This window comes from Oppia nitens, unplaced genomic scaffold, assembly GCF_028296485.1.
Source record: "Oppia nitens isolate AA-2021 unplaced genomic scaffold, nextdenovo-longstitch-racon4-pilon3 scaffold1_pilon_pilon_pilon, whole genome shotgun sequence".
Taxonomy (NCBI): Eukaryota; Metazoa; Arthropoda; class Arachnida; order Sarcoptiformes; family Oppiidae; genus Oppia; species Oppia nitens.
In genome coordinates, this window is record NW_026533199.1 from 6118195 (window position 1) to 6145000 (window position 26806).

At 28.0% G+C, this 26806-nt stretch overlaps 9 protein-coding genes across 9 annotated transcripts in view; 3 read left to right on the forward strand and 6 right to left on the reverse strand.

Annotated features, from left to right (window-relative positions):
* Window positions 1-2378: 2378 nt before the first annotated feature.
* Window positions 2379-3427, reverse strand: LOC128966401 (phospholipid scramblase 2-like). The gene is made up of 4 exons (XM_054313250.1): window positions 3112-3427; window positions 2904-3055; window positions 2511-2843; window positions 2379-2432 (listed from the first exon to the last, which is right to left on the reverse strand). The coding sequence occupies exons 1-4, from the start codon at window positions 3353-3355 to the stop codon at window positions 2379-2381; spliced, it is 783 nt and encodes a 260-aa protein (XP_054169225.1). The 5' UTR covers window positions 3356-3427.
* Window positions 3428-3667: 240 nt separating this feature from the next.
* LOC128951663 (S-formylglutathione hydrolase-like) lies at window positions 3668-4917 on the reverse strand. Its single transcript, XM_054296909.1, has 2 exons — window positions 4033-4917; window positions 3668-3982 (listed from the first exon to the last, which is right to left on the reverse strand). The coding sequence occupies exons 1-2, from the start codon at window positions 4705-4707 to the stop codon at window positions 3794-3796; spliced, it is 864 nt and encodes a 287-aa protein (XP_054152884.1). The 5' UTR covers window positions 4708-4917; the 3' UTR covers window positions 3668-3793.
* An 855-nt stretch (window positions 4918-5772) lies between these two features.
* Window positions 5773-8015, forward strand: LOC128952001 (zinc finger protein 615-like). Its single transcript, XM_054297323.1, has 3 exons — window positions 5773-6349; window positions 6406-7556; window positions 7626-8015. Exons 1-3 carry the CDS (start codon window positions 6218-6220, stop codon window positions 7975-7977), a joined length of 1635 nt encoding a protein of 544 aa, XP_054153298.1. The 5' UTR covers window positions 5773-6217; the 3' UTR covers window positions 7978-8015.
* A 1002-nt stretch (window positions 8016-9017) lies between these two features.
* On the forward strand, window positions 9018-13126 carry LOC128951706 (integrator complex subunit 4-like). The gene is made up of 13 exons (XM_054296961.1): window positions 9018-9233; window positions 9315-10007; window positions 10069-10208; window positions 10290-10410; window positions 10470-10541; window positions 10682-10856; window positions 10923-11390; window positions 11463-11763; window positions 11832-11925; window positions 11990-12070; window positions 12126-12461; window positions 12536-12718; window positions 12782-13126. The coding sequence occupies exons 1-13, from the start codon at window positions 9177-9179 to the stop codon at window positions 13124-13126; spliced, it is 3066 nt and encodes a 1021-aa protein (XP_054152936.1). The 5' UTR covers window positions 9018-9176.
* A 158-nt stretch (window positions 13127-13284) lies between these two features.
* LOC128952849 (5-demethoxyubiquinone hydroxylase, mitochondrial-like) lies at window positions 13285-14031 on the reverse strand. Its single transcript, XM_054298302.1, has one exon. It carries the CDS (start codon window positions 13944-13946, stop codon window positions 13380-13382), a length of 567 nt encoding a protein of 188 aa, XP_054154277.1. The 5' UTR covers window positions 13947-14031; the 3' UTR covers window positions 13285-13379.
* A 1123-nt stretch (window positions 14032-15154) lies between these two features.
* LOC128966402 (methylosome subunit pICln-like) lies at window positions 15155-19469 on the reverse strand. Its single transcript, XM_054313252.1, has 3 exons — window positions 18959-19469; window positions 18424-18572; window positions 15155-15546 (listed from the first exon to the last, which is right to left on the reverse strand). Exons 1-3 carry the CDS (start codon window positions 19090-19092, stop codon window positions 15155-15157), a joined length of 675 nt encoding a protein of 224 aa, XP_054169227.1. The 5' UTR covers window positions 19093-19469.
* On the reverse strand, window positions 15828-18109 carry LOC128952847 (orphan steroid hormone receptor 2-like). Its single transcript, XM_054298301.1, has one exon. It carries the CDS (start codon window positions 17990-17992, stop codon window positions 15935-15937), a length of 2058 nt encoding a protein of 685 aa, XP_054154276.1. The 5' UTR covers window positions 17993-18109; the 3' UTR covers window positions 15828-15934.
* Window positions 19470-23559: 4090 nt separating the features above from the next.
* LOC128952922 (inositol monophosphatase 3-like) lies at window positions 23560-25542 on the forward strand. The gene is made up of 3 exons (XM_054298394.1): window positions 23560-23818; window positions 23880-23999; window positions 24710-25542. The coding sequence occupies exons 1-3, from the start codon at window positions 23650-23652 to the stop codon at window positions 25489-25491; spliced, it is 1071 nt and encodes a 356-aa protein (XP_054154369.1). The 5' UTR covers window positions 23560-23649; the 3' UTR covers window positions 25492-25542.
* A 56-nt stretch (window positions 25543-25598) lies between these two features.
* LOC128952921 (Kruppel-like factor 3) overlaps window positions 25599-26806 on the reverse strand; it is a 2551-nt gene continuing 1343 nt past the window's right edge. Inside the window, exons 2-4 of the mRNA XM_054298393.1 lie at window positions 26773-26806; window positions 26053-26686; window positions 25599-25987 (exon numbers count right to left, since the gene is read on the reverse strand). The exon at window positions 26773-26806 is cut by the window's right edge and continues 260 nt beyond it. Coding sequence (XP_054154368.1) covers window positions 25689-25987; window positions 26053-26686; window positions 26773-26806 — 967 coding nt within the window. The 3' untranslated portion in view covers window positions 25599-25688. The remainder of the gene's footprint in view (window positions 25988-26052; window positions 26687-26772) is intronic.

A 26806-nucleotide genomic window follows, 5' to 3' on the forward strand; every position in this document is an offset into this window, starting at 1 on the left:
TCTTCTTATATCCTCATATACTGTATACACACATACACTCAAACACAATCATATCTTATGTATTAAGCCTTAACCTCATCTGACACTAACTGACACTGACTGACAAACAACAAACATTTCTCTGTTAACTTTCAACAACTAAACACAACTTTTCCTAATTTGATAATTAACTCAACATTTTACACACAATCTTACAAATATTAACAATAAAACTCATCAAATCAAACCATTTTCAATCTCAAATGCTTATGAGTTATAACTTACAGTTTAAGTATAACTATTGTTACTTTAATTGTTTACAATAAATAATTATTTAATTCAATAAATAAATTCTTGAAATTCTATATAAGATAAACCATGATATTCTGTTAGTATATAATAATTTTATTTATTTTATTAGATTATTATAATTTTATACAGTATTTTTCCTTCTTATAATTAATGTTAATTTTAGTTACAAATTTTAGCAATTTAATAATTCAAGTTTTTTACCAATATTATATGTTTTCAATTCACAAGTTGTCAACAAAACAATTGACAATAATTTTAAGCTTAACATAATTAGACCAACTCTTAGCCGGGATATTAAATTTTTACAAATTTCGTTTTTCAAGTATATTACTATTTTGTAAATAAAATATTAAATTAAGATATATTAGTTATGTCTTATATACTCTAAATCATAGACTCTCTCATAAGTATATTATTAATTGGATTTACAAATCAATGAAAAACAATAGTTAAACATACAATGCATAACATTAACTATATTGACAAAAAAATCAATTAATTAATTAATATAATAGGGTAAAAAAATAATTTTGATAGTAATAATTTATTTGTAAATGAGTAAGGTATATAATTAACATTAGCATAAAATACGTAATCAAGTTAAATTCAAAAATCTATCATGATAGCATTAAAGAGTCTAAATTATATATTTTGTTATATTTAGTAATAAAATTACACAAAAAAACTAAATTGCAAACTCCGTTAAATTAATTACTATTCTTAACCTTAATTCACTATATTTGTGTTTTATTGCAATTTTTAAATATTGACTTCAGATTTTGATATTTGATAAAAAATAAGTCTTTGTAATAAATATCTAATCTCTTAAAAAATTATTAAAATATTTGGCAAACTTTTGAAAGTAATGATTTATAGCATATAATATATGAATTCATTAAAAAAATTTAAGATTTTAACTATAAAATTAATATTATAAATAAAATAAAATTTTGTTATAACAAATAAAAATATAAATACTATAGCGTAGTTGTAATAATATATTATGATTCATGCAATGCTATTTAAAGTAATACTTGTAAATTTATACAAGTTACTATCAATGTACTACTATTAGGGTTCGATAAAATTCCCTCCCTCAATTTATTTTTCAAAAGTCCTTATATTTCATGCTTCCTGGTAATTCCTATTTATTGTATTTAATGTAATATGAAATATTTTTTTTCTAACAATGAAGGGAAGGAAAATAAAATATTTTCCGCGAAAATTGGAGGGATATTATCAGTGAACATCCCTCTATGGGAAAGTTTCTCGAACTCTAACTATCATTCAATAGGTATTACCACTTAGTGTATATATTTCTAATTAAAATATTGATTTTTATTGTCATATTATGTTTATTTTAATATTACTAAAATACATTTGTACTTTACTTTAGGCTTTTGTCGATATTTATTTATAGATAATGTACAAAAATTAGACAAATAATTTTTTAATTTTAAACTTATTTTATTATCAAGCACGTATTAATTAAATATAAATATTCATTAATTTCTATCCATATCACAATATATTGTGTATTATAATTACTTAATTTATATAATTAGGAAACTTACAATAATTATTGTTAGAATTATTAGTCTTTTTATTAGCAAAATTGCTTTTTTAAACATTTAATATATAATTAGTAAAAATTATAATAAGAAAGTATATTTGAAAATTTGTAAAAAAAAATTTCACTCAACATTGTAAACATCTGATGACGAACTAAATTATAATAATAATAATTTCATGATTTTAGACGAATTTGACAATATTTTATGTAATCAATATACTATCCAATGTATTGTACGGTAAACTTAAAATTACAATACATTGCACAGTTCAGTATAGTATACAAATAAATTTAATAATACAAGTAATTAATGTCATTGTATTGCTGTGTCTAAGAAATATAACATTTAAATACTGTATTAATAATAACTAAAATAAAGCATTTAATTTATATTATATTTTGTTAGATTATGAATAATGAATATAACAATTACCATAATTATAAGTATTGTATATTTAAAGAAATATGATTATAAGAAAGTTTTATAAATTAAAATATTATGATTTAAATAACTTCAKTCTTCATCGTGTTTTGCCTTTTTAGGACTTTCTTCATAATACATAAAATCCTAAAATTTGAGATAAAAATACATAATTTTGAACATAATTAATATAAACATATATTTATTAATAAAACAAAGACATACAATCATAATACAAGTGCCCAGAAGAATAGCCTTTTCTTTTAAGTCAATATTTAGTGGAAAATTAATACAAAAGTTGTCGACATAATTGATGGCTTCTTTAGCCAAACCGCTCCAATTCTTTACAATAGATCCACATTCTTCTCCCGACTCGTTCTCAATAGAAAATGTTGTTTTCACACAACAACACCGAAAACACTCACAATTGGGTCCATTGACTGTATAAATTGGATCCGATTTGGACACCGAGTATATGTTAAGCTGTTTGTGACAACAATCATACGACTCTTCAATGCTTCCAATTTTGCCATCACTTGCCGTATAGACATTCAGTTTCTTTACATGATTTATGAATATTATTCATATTTTATTAATATTTATTAAATTAATTATTACCTCATAAGTACAACAACAGAAACAACACCAACGATTACAGCATTGATTCTTCATTTTCAAGTGAACCACTTCATGGCCACCGCTATCTTTAATCTTCATCTCAAACTTACCTCCTCTTCGGCAACAATTGGCTGCACAACAACCCTCTTCCTCTATATATAATAATAATWATTATTATTATCAGAATTGATGTCTACATCACCAATACCTTCGACAGCATTCATAACTGTTTTTCCATTAATATCTTTGATTTTATATTTATTAAGTCTATCGAAACAAAATATCTTTTCCCAAAAAGTCGGGATAACATCGCGCTCTTGCTTTACAATCAATGTTTCGTAATTATTAAGTAAATCAATCCCTGAATTGGATACACCTATTGATGTCGATTCAGTAGTGGCGGCAATGGTGGCCGTCAGCGGCTGTTCGGTCACCACATATGCATCACTCATATTTCAAGTGATTTTCAACAATAAACCAATGATAACAACAATTTGTTATTACAATCATTCAGTCGCACCCTTTTTGTCGCATAAACAGATCGATAATAATATATCAATAAATATAAACCAAACAATTATATAATAATTCAATACTTTTTAATATAAAACTTTTTGATCCATTTTATAGTTATATGCTTTTTATAAAATTTCTCAATTAATAAATTTATTTTAAAAATTAAAATTTTAAATTATTTTATAAATATAATTTTTCTTCAAAATTATCCTGTTTTTAAATGTTGAATAGTCTTAAAACTAGATATACGGTATTTTTATTTTCAAATATTATACTATTATTTTTTTATTCAAAAAATAATCAAATTGTGGACACAATTTTATATCTTAATTTATAAAATTTAAAAATTAATTTTACAAAGATTTATAACTGATTTAAGCAATTGATTGATACAAAATGGTTGAATGATGTTTAATATGTTCGCCGATAAAAGTGGCCACAAAAAAGAAAGAGTGGTCATATCCATCACGCAATTGGTACTTAACTGGCACTTTGGCAGAAACACACGCGTCTTCAAAGTTCTTAACCATCAGTTCTTCGTGCAAATATGGATCAGCTGAACCCTAATTTAAATTATTTTTAATAAATACATTGATATAAATATGTCAAATACCTGATCAATGATAAGATGAAGTGGTGGTCCATTATATTTCTGTACCAAATAGGTTGCATCCCATTGTTGCCAATAAGTTTGGTCACTACCCAAATAAGCCGATAAATTTTTTTGACCCCACTTTCCTTTGACAGGATTGGCAATCGGTGAAAAAGAGGTCACACTTTTATATAGACCAGGATTCTTGAGGGCACATATTAAAGCCCCGTGACCTCCCATACTGTGACCGAAAATAGATTGACAGCCAGTTATGATAGGAAAGTTTGCTTCAATAACTTTAGGCAACTCTTTAGTAACATAAGAGAACATTCGGTAATTGGTTTTCCACTTGTCTTGAGTTGCGTCCACATAAAACCCGGCGCCCGTCCCTAAGTCATAATCTGTGTCTTCACCATCAATATTGAGTCCGCGCGGACTCGTATCCGGACCAACAACTATAAGACCCTCTTCTGCTGCATATCTCTGAAAACCAGACTTTATAATAAAGTTTTGCTCCGTACAGGTCAGGCCTGACAACCAGTAAAGAACCGGCACTTTCTGTCCGTCCAATGCTTTCGGAGGAATATATACCGAAAAAGTCATTTTGCACTTCACTTCTTCACTTTCATGGCTATACACCTCTTGTTTACCACCAAAGCATTTACTGCTTGACACCAAAGACACTATAGTCGACATTTTCGGTGATATAAATGGGGATCAATTCAAGTGATTTAATTAATATTTACTTTTCATTGACTTATAAGTCAATCAAATGTTTGTCTGTTTGTTAGTGCAGTCAATAAAGTATTCTCTCATATATTATGTGACAAATCATTGGATATATTGGTTGGCATTGAAATGTTTATCAAATAGTTTTCAATTTAATCACTGATCAGAAATTTATTAAAATTATCTAAATTATAGTCTTTTTTGTCATTATTATCATTTTATTTGTCAAATTAAGTGATGATTAAATTTGATATATCAAATGATCATTAAATGACACTAAAAAGACAGTGAATCTCATAAATGCATATTTGATTTTTAACAATATTATAAAGTTTATAATATAAACTTAGTTTTGCAAACATTCATATCATATTAATTATAAAACAATTGTTTTATTCTGTATATACAGTAAAGTACACTATTATACAGTAGTTGATGTCTTCAATGTTATATAATATAAATATAACTTATATTCAATGATTGTTTGCTATTTATCGTCAATTTTAATTACTGTAATTACTTTAATATTTTAGTTTTGAGACTAATTGGTTAATCAAATGTAAATTAATAGTTAACTAACTTTATTTTTATTTATTTCACAAATTATTTTTTAAACTTGTATTTTTAAATTTCAATCAATTACTGTAAAAATTATTGATTGAAATTTAAAAATACAAGTTTAAAAAATAATTTGTATATATATAATCACTTTTTAAACAATAATAACCTATATATAGGTTATTATTGTTTAAAAAGTGATTGATATTCCTGTAATTGAATAGAAATACAGTATATATATATATATATATAATTATTATTATTATTATTATAAATATTTATTTCAGAAATAATAAAATAGTTTATGTTAAGTGTTATTGAAATAAATTTAGTTTTGAAATAATATCAAACAATTATTAACAGTAATATATTAATATTGAAATATTGGTCAATAGTATTAAAAAGATGAATAAATTTGAAACTTTATTTATATTATAAGTATTGTATTATTTATTAAATTCAATATACAATGCAATTGACTGTATGTAACAACACGTGCAATACGTGCGCCATTTGGTCACGTGATGCACGCCATTAGTCTATTGTAGTGATTGTGTGAATACATGACATTTGATGACTTGTGTCCAGTAATGTCTGTCATTGAATATCCTATGATTAGTATTGATTGTATGGTAAGTGTTGGTCAATATGTGGTCAGTATTGGTCAGTGCCGTCGGTCATCATTAACGACACACTCAATGGTATTGAATGGCACTTACGTTGACTGTTGTGACCCCCAGTTGTGGTCGTAATTAATGTATAGAGTGTTGTGTTAGACATCACTTGACTTAAGAGCCAATGTTTACACACTTTGGTTGTAATCGTCGATCATTTGAATGTTTATTTTGATTACATGTTAACCATATTATCACCGAAAAAGTGGTTAATTATTGATAAATGAGATGTCATTCAACAGTTTATGATGAGTGACACGTGTGACGACTCGAACCGATTGCTCGGAATGTTGGCCGAAGTGGCCGTCAAGACATTGAATGCCGAACAACAACTCAATCAGAGGATGTACTCCAAGAGTGACAAAGCATACAATCAGGTGAATGTCATTGCAGTGATAATTAACTTTTTTAATGATTATATTTTTTCATACAGATTAGTACTACTGTCTTAAATGTGGATCAAATTGTTGGACATTCAGACAAGATATTTGTTGAATCAAATAGTGAATTAAGTTGTGATTCAAACCGTCATATATTTAAACTGAAGTGTCGTTTGATACCAAACAAGTGTGACTTTATTCTTCATACCACTCAAGCAGATGACAGAGTCTATACTTTAATGAAAAATCATATCTTGGATCACATCAATGGTATTGAATCTAACTTCACAGCTGAAAGTTTTGACTCAACAAATCAAAGACTAAATGATGGTAAAAGATTGTATTCAACTAATAGTCATTCAAAGATTGATAACATTTTGAGATCAGATTTACAAACTAATAAATCAATCAAAAGTAAAACACTTATGAGTGAAACTAGTGTTGAAAGTGTTAAAACACATTTGAATAATGAGTTAACTTATAAACCGATGTTTGTCTTGAAACAGAATTGTGATGACTTGAATATAAACTTAATAACCAGTCATAACAGTGATGAAGATCATTGTTATACATCACTTGATGGACCAAAGCATATCAATTTGATTCCCATTGAAACTTTCAATGAGAATGTATTGACTAAAAAAAAGAAATGTCTAAATTCAACAAAAGTGATTACAACACCTGCTTTTCCTTTTATTTATGAACCTATTTTGCCAAATATATCTCAAGTAATTGAAATTGGATCCAATAATAATAATATAGTCAACTCAAAGATGTGTTTGAATGAACCAGAATTGAGTCAAACAATTGATGACAATGTTGTTGATGCTCTCAATACAAATGCTTTRCAATTAAAACGACTGGCATTGCAATACATAAATGATATTCGAGTCAAAAATAGGGGTCAAACAGATAAGAGTCCGTTTAGGTGTAAGATATGTATAGATAAGACATTCACATCGCCCACAACATTGATATATCACTACAGAAGTCATGCAGGAGTTAAGCCTTTTCAGTGTTCACTGTGTAAGTCGACATTCACTCGACAACATAGTCTTAATTATCATATGTTAATACACTTAAATAAATCGCGTTTCGTGTGTGAAGAGTGTGGACGCAATTTCAGACATCCATCGCATTTCAAGGAACATATGAGAAGACATACCGGAGAGACTCCTTATGAATGCAATGATTGCTTCATTAAGTATACCATAACTAAAATGTTTGAATTGAAGTAATTTATGTCTAAACATATATTTATTGTTATTTACAGGTTTAAGACACGTAATACATATAAAAGACATTTACAAACAAAGCATTCAAAAATGTTGACGAGTAAAGGCATTTTTGATTTGCCCGACGCTAACCATCACATACGTAAGCCATGTCCTCCGAGACGCAAATATGGCTTAGGATTTCTTCACCAAAATATTGAAGCCGTGGCTCGATATGAGAGGGCACAGGAAGAAGTGAATCAAAGCATTAAAGATAAATGTCATTTGATTGATACCATTGATTCAAATCATATTTTAATCAATAAATTTAATTCGAGTAAAAATAATTTTGAAAAATTACTTCAAGCGGTGGCCATCGCTGAAGATATTAATAGACCTATCATTACATAACTATATATAGTATATAATTTTATTCATTTTAATTATTTAGCGCACAAAAAATCTTTTATTGTATTATCTTATTAAATTTAATATAAAATAATTGTATTAAAACATTTGTAATATTATTTGATTGAATTTGTTATACTTTATAATGAAATTTTTATAATCTATTATTTATCTCATAAATAAATAAAACCCATTTGATAACAGACTAATAATGTGTAGTTTGCTTTCAATGTTAAAATAACAATTTATATACACTATTATAGTTAAATCGATTTATTTATTAATTGAAACTAAAAATAATTATTATTCTAATTATGTTCTTTTAAAAGCCTAAAAAATTTTACTTTTAGACTATAAGCCGAGATTGTCTATCAATTGTTAGTATTTTATGCCAACAGGTATTACATATAATAAAGTCTAATAATAAGAAAATACAGAATTTGAATATAAACTATATTTTATAAAAGTATAAAATTTAATGTAAATTTACATTACTGTATATATTGTTATTAAAAGATAATAAACAAAATTATTTTACCGTATGTATGCACATATTTACACATACTGTAGAATATTCTTTAAAAATTTAATAAATCACAATTTAACTGTTGTTATGGCAACATATATCACATTTATTACCACAGTATAGAAAATAATTTTTTTTAAAACAGTAATCAATCATTACTATTACAATATGGGAAATAAATTTACATAATTTCCTAGAGCTTCACATTAATTGTCTCATAAATTGTCTTATAATTTGTGCATACATTTAGTAATATAAATAAATTAATAGATTAGATAAGCTAAGTATGGATAAGAATATTAGGTCTAAAAATATTGGATTTTTACGTTATTCTAATTTTAAACTAATTTTTATTGTTTGCGATTCAAATGATATATAAAATATTTTCTAAATAATTATAAAGTATTTATCATTAATTGAAAAATTTATTTAAACTTATTTAACATTTAAAAGTTTACTGTAATTTGTATCGAATTCAAGCTTTATTTATGTAAGACTTTCAGTACATTTCAAATTGAAATTAATAGTAAATGAAGTAAAATATGAATAAATGAAATGTTTGTTTGTATTGAATGTTATTAACTATTAATTGCAAATTGAATTGAATTAGTGTTTATTATAGAGTTATTATAAATTGTAGTAAAAGTTTGATTTGATTAATATAACAGTTGTCTGAATGGCCGCACACATCAAGAAGAGAGCTTTGGCACAGTTTGCTAACTCTTCAACACAGGTATGGCAGACATGACCACTAAAATTGAATATTATTTGTCATTAATTTAATCACTTCTTTGTCATTGACATATCATTTCAGGAACAAGTTCTCGAAGACAAACACAAAAAGTTGCGATTGAGTCGCAAGTCTAAGAAGGATGAAAGCAATGATGAGTCGGCACTTACCACACAAGACACTCACGAAGAACTTAATCAATTGTTTAAGAGCAGCGGTGATGCCGTCAATGTGTCCGAGTTATTCAATTTGTTTCAAAGACAAAGTCGGCATTCAATGGATGCCAACCATTGCCATCAAATATATAAGAAAGTGATACATAAATTGAGTAAAAGCCGCGATTCAATTGTCAAAATGTCTTATATAACGGCAATCAAAGAGCTGATCACTAATTTTAATTTAATTGAAGACGTGTTTGGTATCAATTCATTGATTGAAGATTTACTGTCACTTTTAAAGAACGAGTCGTCACATATAGTAATGGCAGAAATATTGAATACTTTGCATAAGTTGGACAACAAATTTGAGATCAATTATCAACACAAACTAAATATCGTAACGACAGCCAAAAATTTGCTTCAAAATAGTTGTAATCATATCGTTAAAAACGAGTGCTTATTATTATTAGCAGATTTTGCACCAATTAATCAAAAGAACAGTCATTTGTCTCCAGATATGAATCACATTCAGATGGAATGTATTGCTATTATTAAATTATTGAGAGATTTTAGTCATTATCACGACTCAAGAGTTCGCTCCACAGCATTATCTTCTATAGTAATATAATGATTATATCGTTAGAAATGTTAATTTTAAGATATTTTTATTTGATTTCTAGTTAAGACTTCATGAAAGAGGAGTTAAATTAGATATAAGTCTTTACAGTGAATTCTGTGAATCACTAAACGATGACTACGAGTGCGCCCGTATTACAGCTATTAGACTACTTTTAGTTATAAGTCAACACTACGGAGATTGGTATTAATGACAACTAATACTTATTATATAGTTTTACATTGTTTTACATATTATATTGATTTATAATATAATATATTGTAGTTTGGTTTTCGTCAACGACGGCTCAGAACAGATCCGATTGGCTGACGATGCCTTTGCCAAAGTCTGTTCAATGATGAGCGACCCGTCTATGAATGTGAGGGCAGAGTCGGCATTACTACTTGTATGTTAAACACGTTGTTTTTATTATTAAATAATAATAATTTAATTTTTTAATTTAAGGGACAATTCACTCATATAAGTGTAAACTTCTTGGAACAGACTTTAGATAAGAAGCTAATGTCAAATCTAAGAGTGAGTTATGTTATGTTTATTATTGTTTATAACTATTTCTTATGTATTTCTTTTTATTTATTCAAGTAAACTAAAAAAAACTAATTTATTATATTTTATTTATAACTGATTATTGTACTGAATCTATAAAAAAAATTTAGAAAAAGAAATCGGCACATGAAAGACATAGAGAGACATATGAGACGGGCGAGTGGTCTAGTGGTCAGAAGTGGGCCGATGACGCACCTCATGAGGAGCTGTGTCCCGACACAGTTAATCTCATGAACATCGGTGCTTGCGGTGCATTCATTCATGGACTTGAAGATGAATTTTATGGTATTTTAAATAACCGTTATTTTTATATCAATAATTCTAATGTTAAATAATTTTTAATACAATTAGAGGTGCGAATGGCAACACTTGAATCACTTATGAAATTAGCACAACTTTTTCCAACATTTGCTTTACAAGCTCTCGATTTTTTGGTTGATATGTTTAACGATGAAATTGAAGACATTAGGCTTAAAGCAATTCAATGTTTAACACAAATAAGTCGAGGAAATATAGTTTTAAGAGAAGACCAAATCGACATAATATTACCCGTTTTAAAGGACTTTTCTATTGATATTCGAGAAGCACTTCACGCAATGCTTTCAAATTGTAAACTATCCTCTAAATCAACTCTGAAGACATGCATTAATAATCTATTGGAAAATTTAAAGCGTTATCCACAGGATATGAATTCTATTTGGAAGTGCTTCAAGAAATTGGGAACAAATCATCCATATCTTACACTACCACTCGTTCCTGACTTACTTGGAATTCATCCTTTTCTTGATTTACCGGAAACCTCTCTTGAAGATACCGGATGTAAGCTATAAAATGCATTAAATTGTAAATATTAAATGTAATTATAAATAATTTATTATATTTATCATTTAGATATTGCAATTTTAATTGTTGTGTTTAATGCTGCAAAAGAGTGTACAACAATGACAGACCTATTTGAAGAGCATATTTGCAAACATTATTTTTATCTTAGGGACACATATCCAACATTAGTTCCACAATTGTCATTATTATCGGGTGATAGCGATCATCAATTGGATCAGTTGGATGTAAACGAAGGTCATTCGCGATCGCATTCATTTTTGTTACGGATTTTTGAAAGAGTCCGAAATGTTATGTCTTCGGAGAGCACTTCTAATCAAATTCAATCAGCAGTTCTTAATCATTCGATTAGGTAATTATTATTACAATTTAATTGTTTGAATAAATTTTATTAATATTTGTTATTAAATCTAATTTTAGAGATTTACAGCACTTGGGAGAAGTGGAGCCTTCATTATTAGCCGCATCTAATTTTTTATGCGCTTATCTTCAATGCCAGATGTCTTTGCGTAGAGTAAGTCATACAATCAGTATTTGTTATGAAATCAATTAAATTAATTAATATATAAATTATTCAGATTTTGTCGAACACTAATTGGATCAATACTTTCCTTTTGTCAGCTCTTCAGACGAGTTCATTTAGATCTTCAATACAACAAGTATTAGACAAAAAATTGTTTTTAATTTAATTTAATATATAATTATTTAAAACAGTTGTTAAGCACAACCTTTTCTATGGTAAATCGTTTCTATGGTTTACATCCAATTCAATTGGTTTGTATTCAAGAAACTCGACTAAAAGTGATAGCATTGCAATTGATTGCTATAATTCATGGAAGCAATGTATCGGCACTGGCTTTATGTGAAGCATTTATTTCAGAAGTTCACTATTTGGAGAAATTGTTGACTGACCACAATCTAACCGCAGACTCTTTGACATCCAAAATGATAAAAGAAATCAATTTATTAGATGAACCAAAACCAGGAACTGTTGCTCGAGTTTTAAAGCCTTTATTTCTTTCGACATCAAATTCATCGATATCTGATTTGGTATTGTTTTTACTTAAAGTTATATTAGAGATTATTTTATGCATTTTTACAATAATCGATAATATCTTATAAAGGATATAATGCTAAACGAAAAAACATTCAATGATTTGGTTAGACTTTGTATGACTACGGCTACAATTCATGAGCCGAGCGGTAAATCAGACACTCCACTAAAATTTACCGCAGGATTAATACTTGGATTACCATTTGATGCTATAATTGAAAATATATCTGACATAAAATATGTTAGAATTAAAGTAAGTTTTATTAATATTTATATACTGTATATGAAGTGAATTATTGAATTTTAATTATTTTAGATCCATTACCCGGACCAACAAATACAAGTAGTTTTGCCAAAATTAAATGATTTTAGATTAATAGAATCCAAACAAAATCCAAATCTCTCTAACTATCGGTTATACACAACAGTCTATTTATCACATGGGGTTTGGGTAGAGTCGTGTCCCGTTGATATCAGTCTAGTTTTAGACTTTCGAGACACCACTTCAACCACATTAACTGCCACTCAGACGTGGATCTCTTCCTCAACAAAAGGCAATGCAATCAAAAGTACTAAATCTGAAGATAGTTTTGTTATAGACATTTGCAAACCAATTCGTGTCTATCTTTCACCAAAAGCACCAAAAAAACTTGTCATTTGATTAAATGATTATTTGTGTTGCGATTTATATAATCTTAATATTAATTTAGTTAATATATCACATATATTGAAATTTTTTATAATTGACATTATGTTACAAATAAATTCTTCAATACTAACTAAACATAATTGTAAAACATTGACAATAATTGACTGATTTTATATTTCTYACATTTTGACTATAATTTACTGTATATTTATTGATAAATTTGAATAAATTTAAAGAATGCATTAAAGGTATAATTCATTTGTTATTAAATTTTTTCGGCTATTTTTATGGCCACTCGACAGCCATTTGAGATGACGTTATATAACACATTGAAAGCAATACTGTCTTTGGCGCCGAACTCAATGCCGGTGTCGAAGTGGTGTTGTTCGTCGTCGCGAAACTCTTTGATGGTATCAATCAAGTGTTTGTTTGTGTCTATATTGTCATTAATTAATTGTCTCAATTGGTTATCATAATGTTGGCAAATGACATCCTCAACGGCCACAGTGCAGGCCATTGCAGCCTTAGGTCCGATGGCGGCAGTGACGGCACCCAACGTGAAGGCGGTGGCACTCCATATGTGTTGGAGAGCACTCTTACGGCACCTRTACTTAAGCGACAGTTTTTCAAACTCTTGCAAATGATGTTTCTCTTGACTCCACATCTCTTGAATGACTGGACTGTGTTTGTCATCATTTGCGAGGACAACAAATTGACCCCAATATATGCGATCTGCGGCCAACTCTCCCGAATGATTGACGCGAATTATTTGGTCATAAAGTTGTCGCCGACGGCGATATAAGTAATTGGCAGAGGATTTCAATTTAGACATTGATTTATTCAATTCAATTGTTTTGAAACATTTGATTTCAATAGTGTTTAAAATGTTTGTTTTGATTACATTTCGTATTAAATAAAAATACAATAAATAATGTCTATATTATTACAGTACTATCAGTACAAACAAACTTAACGTCAAACTAGCGATACTTATCAATAGGTTTTACATTTGAAGTTATTTAACTATTTTTACCGATAGATATCGTAGAATCAAATTATATAAATGATTACAAATTTTATATCACATATAAATAACTTTTTAAGTCGTTATTAACTTTTACTAACTTTTAGTTAACTTTTGCTTTTTTTAGCTAAAATATTATTTTAATTTAACACAATTTGTGATAAAAATGATAATATATAGTACAGTATATAACAGTAAAGCGATTATGTAAAACATGAAGAGAAATAAATCATAATTCAGAGAAATAGTAACTATTATAATGAATATAAAAACAATAATTTATTATTACAGTTGCTGACAATAAATGTAGTTTTTTATATTATAAATAATATTAAATTAAAACAAATTACAATTTGATAAAATATTAGATCAAAAAATTAAAGTATGCATTATAATGAAGTTTTTAAAAATTTTATTACTAAAAATTCGTTAAAAATAAATACCTTTTAAGTAACTATTTTCCAATTTTTTACTAACTTTTATAGTGACTTAAAACTATTTTTTGCACTTTTAAATTGACCTAATTATCAATGATTTAGTTTGTAATTTGAAATAAAATTTAGGAAATTACCAAAAAATCAATATTTCATATTTATTTAATATTTTGCAAACCAAACAAAAAATACTTACCCGTAAATACAATACAACGTTTAATACTATTTTCAATTTTACTGGTAGTTAAATAAATTAGAAAAATTTAGTAAACTATAGGTAATTTTGAACCAGTACACTTTAGACAATTTTTTTTTGAAATAAATACTATTACCGGTAATTGTCAACTCATTATAATTATAAGACATACTTATATTATTGCAGTTAATATTAATTTAATTGCAATTTCATTGAAATAACTTACAAATTAGAGAAAAATCGAAAACAAATTATTATAGTTATTAAGTTATTAGCAAAATATGATTTAATCAAAAAACACAATTTAAATATAAAAGACAATTATCAACAAATGATTACAATATTTGTAACGATTTGTTTAAATGATTTGTAATTTAAATCAAAATTTATTGGTCATTGTCTGCGTCATCAAACTGTCCAACAACTTCCATGGGTTCGTCATCATTGGTAGCATTATTCAAGTTGTTGTTCATTAGGTTTGGGGGTACACCTCGTGATCGTTCAGCAGAAGCCACATCATAGACAACATGTGCTGCTGTATCGTCACAATTGGTGTCGCCATTACTTTTAGTTTGATCGTTATCCGCGTCTTCAAAAATCTCTTCATTATTATAATCGCCTTCTTCTTCATCACCTTCTTCTTCGTCCTCAGAAATAGAGTCATTGGGATCGGGATGTAATGCTTGACATTCAGACATAGCTTTAAACATGATATCTAACTGACTTTTGTCTTCGGGTACGAAACGGATCTCATTATTACGGGAATCGCTGCCATCGGCTGAATGGAAGTAAAAATAGTATTTATTGCATTTAAAGTTAAAATAATTTATCTTTATTTTCGATATAAATGTCAACAAAATTATTTTATGATAACTAAATTTATCAACTTTTGTACAATTAATAACATAATCTATTTAAAAAAATAACTAATATTTAATATATTTCATTTGCTAATATTAATAATACATTCTCATATTTATATATTATATAATTTTAATATAACTTTTTTTAAATGACTTAAATCTTTAATATAATGTTTTAATTATTTGATTCAAAAATTATTAAAAATGATGAAAAGTGTAAACTAAGAAATTCAAACAAACATATAAAACAATTTGATTAGATATGCAAAACAGTAATGAAAATAAAACGTTAGAAAGAAGGCGTCAATTATTAAATTTTGAAGACATTGATGACGAATGAAGAGGCGATGTGTCGCATGTCTTGGTCTTAGAAGACATGAACTCTGCATTGAAGTCGTTTGCATCCATTTTCAATATATAAGGTATTATACTATCAATTTGAACGCTTCCGATGAGTCCCGAAAAGAATAACTCTTCGGTAATGTTGGGCAGTAATGAGCGAAGTGGAAGAAGTCTTAATATAAGTTTAGCAAACCTATCGCTGGCCTCGTCTGATGAACAACAGGTCTCATTGATATAATTTCTGAGCTCACGAACTGATTTTTCTTGAAATCTGTCGATTTGTCGACAATTCATCATAAGACCAATGCCTGCATTTTCAGGACTAAACAAAACAATAGCTTTAAGATAAGCATATTCTCTGTCATCAACTTCTAGTTTTTGAAATGAATTAACAAAGTCTTGTAGTTTACAGATGTGATCCGTCACTCCTTTAACTCTTTGAAGTGACAATTTATCCTCTCTTAGAGTTGTTTGCAAATGTGTTATAATGGCTGATAAAATGGTTGCCAAAGACATTACTTGTGATGTTTGTGCTAACCCTAAGACAAATAATTGACACCAACAGCCTCTAACCAATGATGTTTGGACATCAATAGACATTAATTGAAAAGCAGGTATAGATTGCGCCCAATGGACAGATAAGAAGAGAAGACGTGATGCCGACTCACAAATATATTGTAACGATAGAAACGAAGCACCGGCTATAGGGGGCGTCAAATTGAATATAAAATGTTGATCAGTGAGTATGGGACCATCAATTTCAAAAAGGTCTTCATTATCATTGTTTTGTCCACAAACGGCATCAATTGCACCAAAAAGAAGTGCCGTTTGATCTGAACTAGACTTTGAACCGGAAGCTATTTTAGCCATTATATCAAAAGCTGCTTTTGATATCATAAGGTTTTGTCGATCGGTTGCACTGTTAGTTTCTTTGCAGTTATCACTATTACCACCGGTATTGTCAACTAATTTGTTTATATCTGGCCTATCATTGCACGCATTTGCATTAATGGCTGCCACAGCCACTTGTTTTAGTGCCATTAAATTTGAGACAACATTAGCTAATGTACTTAAATCCCCGTTTGCTTTAGATGTATGAATAGAGTGGCCAGAGTTGGTCCCACTGGCTGTTGCTTCCATTATAGATAAAGCCGTTTGGTTGTCAAAAATACTCGATATATCAGCACTTCTTGGAAGTATTGGCCTCTGAGGAAGAGTTGAGTTAGTGCTCGTTGTTGTGAATGATCGCGTGGGCAGAGATTGATTTTGGTTAGTGGCGGCCGCTATCACTGCATGTATAGCACTAGCACTGCCTTCAAGAGCTAATGGTTTGCGTTCGGGCTGACAGTGATCCGCTCTCATTCCCATTTGAAGACACTTCTGGAGTCGACAAAACTGACATCGATTTCTGTGATGTTTTGTCACTTCACAGTCTTGATTTGCACGACAGACATAATTGAGTTGTTTTCTGACACTTCTTTTGAAGAATCCTTTACAACCTTCACAAGAAATGGCGCCGTAGTGACGCCCAGAAGCCTTATCTCCGCAAACAACACAAAATTCAATCGTTTTCTTATCAATAGTTGGGTTAAGAAGTGGTGAAGAATGAAGATTGACATTTGAAAATGAAATCCTAGAGCTCGATGTAGGAGGGGGTGAGTCATCAGCATTGCCACAATCTCCAGGACTTCTACCGATCCATTCAGAACCTGAATTATCAGCCGAGTTGTCATAATCTAAACCCATGGCTACTATAGCACTTGGAGATGTGGGAACACTAATAAACTCAGTTTCTGGTTCACCGGCACTATTATCACCACCACTAGAGGGACTATCAGGTTCACACTTAATGGTCAAATTTGTAGCACAGGTATCGTTTTCAGGCAATTTGTTAACCATATCGTTGTGAATAAGGTATTGGAGTTTGGATGTCATCACAGCATCAGTTACTCCGTAAAAATGTTTTTTAAATAAATTTTTGTAGTCAATTGACTGTTTGGATGTGTTGTTTAACCACATATGATATCTTAGATTTGTTACAACAGTAACACATGAGGACAGTTAGTTTGGTCGAGAAATAAGACAGAAGGCATCGATATGACTCTAGTAGTGATCAATGCTAACACAACTGGTTGTTTTAACAGCACTGTCCAAATGGTGTGCCAACTATTGACCAGACATTCAATAGTTCAATGAGTAGTCCATCATATGAGGTAAAGAGGAAAACATTATCATTAGAGATAATTAATGCATTCAATTATAACTAAATGTTAAGCAATTCCTTCTGAACCTTATTTCCCCATCAAATCACACCATTTTGTATCAATTATAAGCAACAATAAAGTTAATTAAATCTAACACTAATTACTGACTAACTTATAAGCAATATATTGTATACATATATGATATTAGTATGAAATTGTCACAAAGTTTAAGACATAATCACTCACTTGACTCGGTGTCACTCACGTTGGACTCTTCAGTCATCAAATATAGACATTCACTGTTAAAGTTAGTTAAATCTCTTGAGATGGCGTGTAATGCGATCATTGGATACTCTAATGAAAATCCCTGTCCGTTATCTGTGACCCACAACAGTCTGTATATGAAAATGTAAAACAATTAGATATAAAGTTAACATTCATTGCAATCATTCAAATCATTGCAATGTTGGCCTAAATTAGAGTTAAAGTCATTAAATGCATTCAAAATGAGTCACTTTTGCTTTCCTTTAGTATAAACCATAGGATGGCTTACAGTTGGTTAGAGTTAACACTATTTAACACTATTTCATAATGAGGTCGACATCTGAGCCATTGATTGCACCACTGGTTCACTACTCAGTCGACATACCGTTCCTCTAAAACTCTTGTATTACAACATTCATCTCATTAGACTCAAGACATGCAGATTGAGGTCAACACAAAAGTTTGACTATAATTCAGACAAATGGCACTCAAATGGCTATTAGGGTTATACTCATACCTTTCGGTTGATATATAGAGAGATCCCTTTCCAATGGGAGCACTGGTAGAGTCAATGAAGGCCACAGTATTATGTTGAAGATGTCTCACTTGATCACCACTTGGAACCACTATTGATGTTAACTCGACTACCATTTCGTGATGTTTGGTGTATGTATGGAGTAGTGATGACAGTAATGGTGACAATGGGTCACAAAATGGTCACAAAATGGTCACCAAATGGTTGTGCTGTTCATGAAATGTGCGACGCATTAGACACACAACAAGTCATGTATTGTGTAATGCCTTCAATGGACTCACAAATCAAATGAGACTCAACTCTAATGCAATCAATGCTAACCTATAGTTGTATGCAGTGTTCAGTGTTGACCCTCTATTGCATTACGAGGCGAGAGGCGGGTCATTGCGGGTGACGTCGACAGGCCGTCAGGTCATTGCCCGTAGGCTGTCAGGCACTGCTCAACCCATAACACAACTGTGCCAACACTTCATACACTTACACACACACTTACACACACACACACACACACACACACACACACACACACACACACACACACACACACACACACACACACACACACACACACACACACACACACACACACACACACACACACACACACACACACACACTCACTCACTCACTGACATTGCCTGTGCTCAACATGCATAGCATTGTATACACGCTATACTATCGCAGGTCAACAGTGCCTATTTGAGGCACCGACCTGTCGTGGCCTACCTGTACTCACAATTTATTTTCGACCTAAACTTTATTTTTAATTATAATAAATTCAACATTTATTACCAAAAATTGCACATTTATTTATTTGTTATGATATCATAATTTTGTAATTTATACAGAATTTTTAAAAGTATACCTAAATTAATTAAGACATAGATTTACTAAATAATTAAATAATCAAAAATTAGTTTAATTTTATTAAAAAGTTTTAAGGTATGCTTCAGTTATTAGTTATTACTAGTTATTAGAGCTAATATTAGTTGTAAATTAACTGTTTTATTAGTACTGTTAGAATCATTTTAGTTTAGGAATACCGTAGTATTAAATAAAACAAGTATTAAAAAATATTTACAACATATATTACTATCAATTATAAAAACATTAATTTATTGTAAATTATTTTAGAATATAGGTTTAAATTAGTTTTTATTTAGAAATTAGAAAACTAACTAAATTTAATTTGTTGTAAACTTTTGTTAAAAACTTTATCCATTACTTGGATTTACAGACATACGGTATGTTTTGAGAGTTAACTTTTCTCATACTCTCATATGAGATCTCGACCCGATTCCCGAGTTGTCCAGACTGTCCACTACACAGCCGACAACTCAATTTGTATGAATGTCACTGATATAATCACCACTAATGCCTATCTCAACGTTTATTGTACTCTACGATATAAATTAAGTATTAGATCTGGTGTTTAGCTCATAATTAGTACCAATTAATGATTTATTTATGATATAAATAGTTATTTTATGTTTAAAATTTAAAGTTTCATATATTTTGACTAAACAATGCTATTTTCATATTCAAATTCTAATTGTATGCCAAACTAGAAAAAATGTATGAAAAACAAATATTCAATTATAAACTACATTATATTATTTACAGTTAGAATATATTATATGATAAATATAAACAACATTTAAAATATAATGTAAATAAAATTTATTAAATTTCAAACATTCATATGCGATAAACATTGAAAATAAATCACTAATTCCAACGGATAAAGTTTTTTTTTGACAAATTATAGCAAAAGTAAAACAAATTTTAATTATTACTATAAATCATAAACTAAATATGCTGTAAATTACAATTTAATCTTTAAAGTACTGGCAATTGTTTCTAAATTAATTAAATAAAATTAGATTTTTTGTCTATTGTAATACTGTATTGTAAATTAAGATTATAATAAACCATTTACTAAGATATATATCAAATTAATGCAATTTAAATCACTTACTCTAATAATGTAATTAAAATGTAATGAAAGTTAATAATTTTATATAAGTGACCACTCGATCATAATATAACAACTAAAGTATTGAATAGTATTGACGATGTATTACAAACTTACAACTTGTATTAAATATTGTATTTATTATATAATACTGTAAATACAATCTACTGCACTGTATTGTATTATATTGTATTGTTATTGTTATTGTAATAATTGCTATATTATAAGTTAAAACTGAAATAATATTAAGTTTACATAATCTATAAAATGAAAAGTAGTTGTCCTATATTAACAAATAAATCTTATTAGTCAATAGATTAAATTGTAAACTTTAGAAATTTTTCAGACAAGACCTTTAATAGTAATAAAATATTTGTATTATTAAGTCATTTATTTTATTATAAATACATTTTTATATATTTATTACAGAATTCTAAACAAACAAAAAATACACTAACAATACATACATACATACAATACAATTAGTGTTGGAAAAAGAGAAATTTATAGAATCTATAATACATTATTTTATAAGTAATAATTAAATATTATTATTAGTATTTTAATTATTAATTAAAGTAAAAAGTTAATTAATTTAGTATAACAATAAAGTTAAATTTCTATAGAAATTTATTCCTGAGAAATTTTCTAGAAACTTTCTATTTGCCCATCTCTAAATACAATATATATTACAAATTGTAATTTACAATATTATACAAACAACATATTATTAATATAATTAAATATAACGTTAATGTATTTTTTAAATATATTTATAATCAAAAGATTTCATTTATTTGTATTATTTTTCCGATATAATCTTAATTTTTAAAAATTAATGTGATTATCAAATATCAACCAAATGGTTCATATAATTTTAATTTCAATTATAAATAATTATTATAACTATTTAAAAAATTATTTTTATTTAGATTTTTAATCATAAAATATATCATATTATATTTTAAAATATAAGTTATTAATATTAATATATAATTGCTTAAAATGTTTTATTTTTAAAATATCTCTTTAAATACAGTAAAATACTACTTTAATATTTAAAATAATAGTATTCATGAATATCTATATGTATAAGATATACTATAGCTGCTATACAGTACTTCTACAATAATTTAAAAAAGTATTTATTTTAATAAATAGTTTAATAATTTTTTAATAGTTTTAATGAGTTTAATGAGTAATAATAGTTTTACTATTTTATTTTAATTAAACGAAATACTATTTTATAAATAATAATAAACACAGTATTAATATTATATATTTAGTAATATTAATACAGTATATAATGTGTATAATACAATGTGGCATTTTTCTTGTTAATTTCTAAAAATTGGATTTCTCAAAAACTACCCATGATAATTTACTCAAATATTTATCAAAATACTCATTAAAATTTTTTTATTATTGTTATCAGTAACATAATTTCAATTTTTTTTGCGGCAGCATTTTGGCCATTTTTATTATAAGCCGTTAATAGTCAATCGCTTTATTAATTCTAATGTTTTTTCAATTATATCATCATTTGTTTGCTTACTTAAAAAATAAGTACAACAACTAAAATGCCATACTTTTATGAGTATTTWGATAAATATTTTAATAAATTATCATGGGTAGTTTTTGAGATATAAGATTTTTGTTAATTGTTAATAAAATTAAAAAAACATTTCAAATTAATATTATTTATTGTTTAAATCGTTCAATAGATAACATTATTTAATATTTTAACAATTCTTGTGTACTTTTATATAATATAATAATTAAATCTATACTTCACTTAACAATTAATTATCATATTTTTAATATATTTTTTACTAAGAATTTTAATTTTTAGAGCTTTGAATTTCGGGATTTGTTAATCTTTCGACATTTTATGGGATTTTTACAAAATCAGTAAAATTGAGACATTTTTTATCATTTTATTTTTGTTAATATTTATGCAATGATTTTGCAATTAAATGAAAAACGTTTATTATTTAACGTTAAATGTTATTTAATCAAACTTTATAACATATATGAAATATTAAGTATTACTCAAAAGTATATTAAGTTATTTGATGTTTTAAATAATCGGGCAAAATTTAGAGTAGGAGCTGTGTATACCCCCTCTATTGGATATTAGTTTAACTAAAACTATACACTGTGTATGTTATACAGTATAACATATACATAGAAAGCAAGCAATAGTAGTCAAGTAATAGTAAATTAGTGTTACCTAACCTGGTGTACGCCCCGCAACCTAACCTAAATTTTAATGGTATTACACCATAATTAATAATTTCTAAATAATTAATTTTGCACTTAATTAATAAACTATTAAGTGCTTATTATTGATCAATTAGTGTTTTCACTTAACTGTATGCTATACTGTGGATGTACTGTATATATTTAACAATATGTAGCTTTAGTAGTGTTAACACAATAGTTAAGTTTCAATCTAATAGAGGGTGTAATCACAGCTCCTATTTTACATTATATCCAAATAATCAAATAAAATGTTCAGTTATTTCTATTATTTCTATTATACTGTAGTAGTACTGTATATACTGTAATAAGTGACACAAATTACGATAATATTTATTTTGATTGTTTTGTTTACAAACATTTTGTTTTCAATTATATGTATTAATATCTAAATGAAATAAATGTCATAATAGTGTCTAATCAATGGTCAGATAACATGTGGCCATATATTATAAGATTCAATATTAAAGCTCTTCTCCTAATTATCGCAATATTTGTTTCAGTTGTTGTCTTTTGGTATTATCTATTACTCGCAACTAAAGACAAATTGGTATCAAATTCATGGCTAACTTCGGCAGACATCGATCTCAAGAGATTATTAATAGGTTTAGTTTGTTTACATTAGTTTAGATATATTTTGAGGTAAATGTGTGTCTTTACTGACAGCCGGTATAATGGCGGCCGTCGGCGGCGGACAAGAGGTGGTCCGGGTTTTCAATACTAATACTCTTCATATGAAAAGTAAAGGCAAAACCAGAGAAGGAGTTAATGATGTGCTGACACAAGGTTTGGATCAAACCATTCAATTCATACAATTAAATATACTTTTTGTCCAAACGTTTATTTAATAATTATTATTATATAATTAGACAAATATTACTTTATATATAATATAATAAATTAGTGTAAATATATTGCCGGAAAAATAATACCAGAATTTTAAATTATTAATACTGTATATAGTTTTTAATATGTAATCTAAAGCCATGAGTTCAAGTCCTGACAAAGAAAAAGTTTATTTTGTATTTTTTAAAGAATGTCATCAAAAGTTTCACAGTTTTAAATTTTTTGCACAATTAATATATTTTTGACACTAATTTGCTAATTGATATATATTATCGATATTTCTAAACTTTTGTCAATTATATTGAATAATAAATTGAGATTTTTGATAATATATTTAAGAAACTGTTAATATTTAGATATTTACAATTTATATTAATTAATATAAAATTGTGTAAAATGTTATTACAAATAATTAAATGTTAAGATTGCAATTGTCTCGACTTATATTTAAACGTTTGCTAAATATACGACTTTTTGCAGTTAAGAGAAAGACATTTTTTTGTTGAAAGCTATTGCCATTATTTTAATACAATTTTAAATAAGTGCCTAAAATTAAATTAAATATTTGAATTTTATATTATCAAATAGGATGTATATTACTCAGCATTTTAATATAAATTAATTATTAATTGTCTGACAATAATGTTCAGGTGATATGGCCTCTCATCGACTTATGGTTCACTCACTTTCGGCAGCATTTCCTGGATTAAGGATCATTTCAGAAGAGGCCACTTCACCAGAGGACAGACCAATTGATATAAAACCAATTTACGTAAGCGATGAACTGCTATACGATGAACGGTATACACATTTGCCGTTTGGTATAGAAGTGCCATTAGGGGAACTTACTGTTTGGGTCGACCCTTTAGATGCCACTAAAGAATATTCTGAAGGATTGACTCAATACGTAACGACAATGGTCTGTGTGGCCAGAAATGGTGAACCTATTATTGGTATTATTCATAAACCATTTAAAGGAGAGACATACTGGTCATGGAAAGGGATAGGTGTGTCAACTAATATTAAATCAGTCCTTCAAAATAGACATTTAAATGATATAAGTAGTGAAACATTACGAATAATTATCTCTCGATCTCACGCCGGATATATCAACACAACTATCCATTCTTTAATGGATAAAGAGTACAAAAATGTTAATGTTATTTCAGCGGCAGGTTCTGGATATAAAACAATTGAAGTGATAGAGGGAAGGGCTGATGCTTATATCCACAACACATTAATTAAAAAATGGGATATATGTGCGCCAAATGCTATAATAGACTCAATAAATAATATGAAGATGAGTACAATCAATGGAAATATAATTAAATACAATTTTGAAGAAGAGGTGACCAATGAAAATGGATTGATTGTAACTTTTAAACAATATTATGATAAACTCGTTAGAGTTTTTCGTAACTTTAAATCATAGGAAATTATTTACTTAATTATGGGTTAATACATCTCATTAATTGAACTGATTTTTCATTTGATAAGTCATTTCAATATTTTCCATATATAACTAATTTGTACATAATTTGAATGTTTAACTCAATTTACATAAAATATTTTGAAAGTAATGAATTAGAATCAAACAATAAAAATGTATATAATTTTAAAAACTATTGTCTATATCATGAATAAAGTAGGTCTTGTGGTGATTGGTACAGAAGATACACTCGTCACCAATGGATTAATTATCGGTACAGACGGTCTAATGTTTAGTTCAATAGCTTTACGTTTATTATCTGCTGCCATATGTCTCTTGACGTGTTTAGTCAAGTGATCGCTTCTCATAAATCTTCGGTCGCAGACCTTACAGACAAACCTTTTCTCACCCGTATGTGTCCGCTTATGTCGAGATAACTCATCCGATCGTGAGAACTGTCGACCACACGACTCCCAAATGCAAACAAATGGTTTTTCCCCTAAAACCAAATTAAATAAATTATTTTAAATAAATACATACATAAATAAATTAGAGGTATCGCACCGGTATGTGTTCTTATATGAGCTTTAAGATGAGAACTTTTATAATAAGTTTTGGAGCAATTTTCATAATTGCATTTATATGTACGCCTCCTATCCATTATTGTCTTTTTTGTCACATTTAATGAATTGGTTGCTGGAAATGGCAATGGATTAACATGAGGTGTAAATGAAGGAAGAGGTGATGTTAGGATAAATGATTGACCACTTTTGTAAAAGTCATTTATATTTGAATTACTTCCAGTCATTGGTTGTGCTGATGTCACAACTAATTGAACGACTCCGGGAGGAATAGGTATAACTGTCGTGTTTGACTGTGAGTAAGATGTAGGAATTGATGCCAAAAATAAAGTTTGTGCGGATTTAGGTGCAATTTGCGAACAGTTAGGTGCAGGTAATGGTGCAATCAATTGAGGTTTTATTAATGAATAAGTAGAGGGTTTCGGGAGACTAGCTTTTAGTGGTTTTGCAAATAAATTGCTACTAATTATTGGTTGATTTTCATGAAACCCACTATTTAGAGAAATGGGTTTTTTATGTCTGTGTTGAAAAGATGGTGCTTTCATTATGACAGAAACGGGAACTGCTTTTAGTTGATTACAATTAGGTGTGAGCGGTGGTGTTGGAGTCAATAAGAGCTGAGTTGACAAATAATTAATAATTAATTAATAAACCTATCAATCAAATGCCTAAATTGTGACATATTTTATCAATTAATACAAACCCGGGCTAACTCTGAATTGCTTTTGTTATCGACT

Coding starts and splice junctions, on each gene's coding strand:
- LOC128951663 (XM_054296909.1), bottom strand. CDS start 4,707: ATGTCGACTATAGTGTCTTTGGTGTCAAGCAGTAAATGCTTTGGTGGT. Junction 3,983..4,032: donor TTCATCTTATCATTGATCAG/GTATTTGACATA, acceptor AATTTAAATTAG/GGTTCAGCTGATCCATATTT.
- LOC128951706 (XM_054296961.1), top strand. CDS start 9,177: ATGGCCGCACACATCAAGAAGAGAGCTTTGGCACAGTTTGCTAACTCT. Junction 10,411..10,469: donor CAGAGTCGGCATTACTACTT/GTATGTTAAACA, acceptor TTTTAATTTAAG/GGACAATTCACTCATATAAG. Junction 10,542..10,681: donor AGCTAATGTCAAATCTAAGA/GTGAGTTATGTT, acceptor AAAAAAATTTAG/AAAAAGAAATCGGCACATGA.
- LOC128952847 (XM_054298301.1), bottom strand. CDS start 17,992: ATGTGGTTAAACAACACATCCAAACAGTCAATTGACTACAAAAATTTA.
- LOC128966402 (XM_054313252.1), bottom strand. CDS start 19,092: ATGGTAGTCGAGTTAACATCAATAGTGGTTCCAAGTGGTGATCAAGTG. Junction 18,573..18,958: donor CTCTATATATCAACCGAAAG/GTATGAGTATAA, acceptor TTTCATATACAG/ACTGTTGTGGGTCACAGATA. Junction 15,547..18,423: donor CGTGAGTGACACCGAGTCAA/GTGAGTGATTAT, acceptor ACTTCCATTCAG/CCGATGGCAGCGATTCCCGT.
- LOC128952922 (XM_054298394.1), top strand. CDS start 23,650: ATGTGGCCATATATTATAAGATTCAATATTAAAGCTCTTCTCCTAATT. Junction 23,819..23,879: donor TCTCAAGAGATTATTAATAG/GTTTAGTTTGTT, acceptor CTTTACTGACAG/CCGGTATAATGGCGGCCGTC. Junction 24,000..24,709: donor TAATGATGTGCTGACACAAG/GTTTGGATCAAA, acceptor AATAATGTTCAG/GTGATATGGCCTCTCATCGA.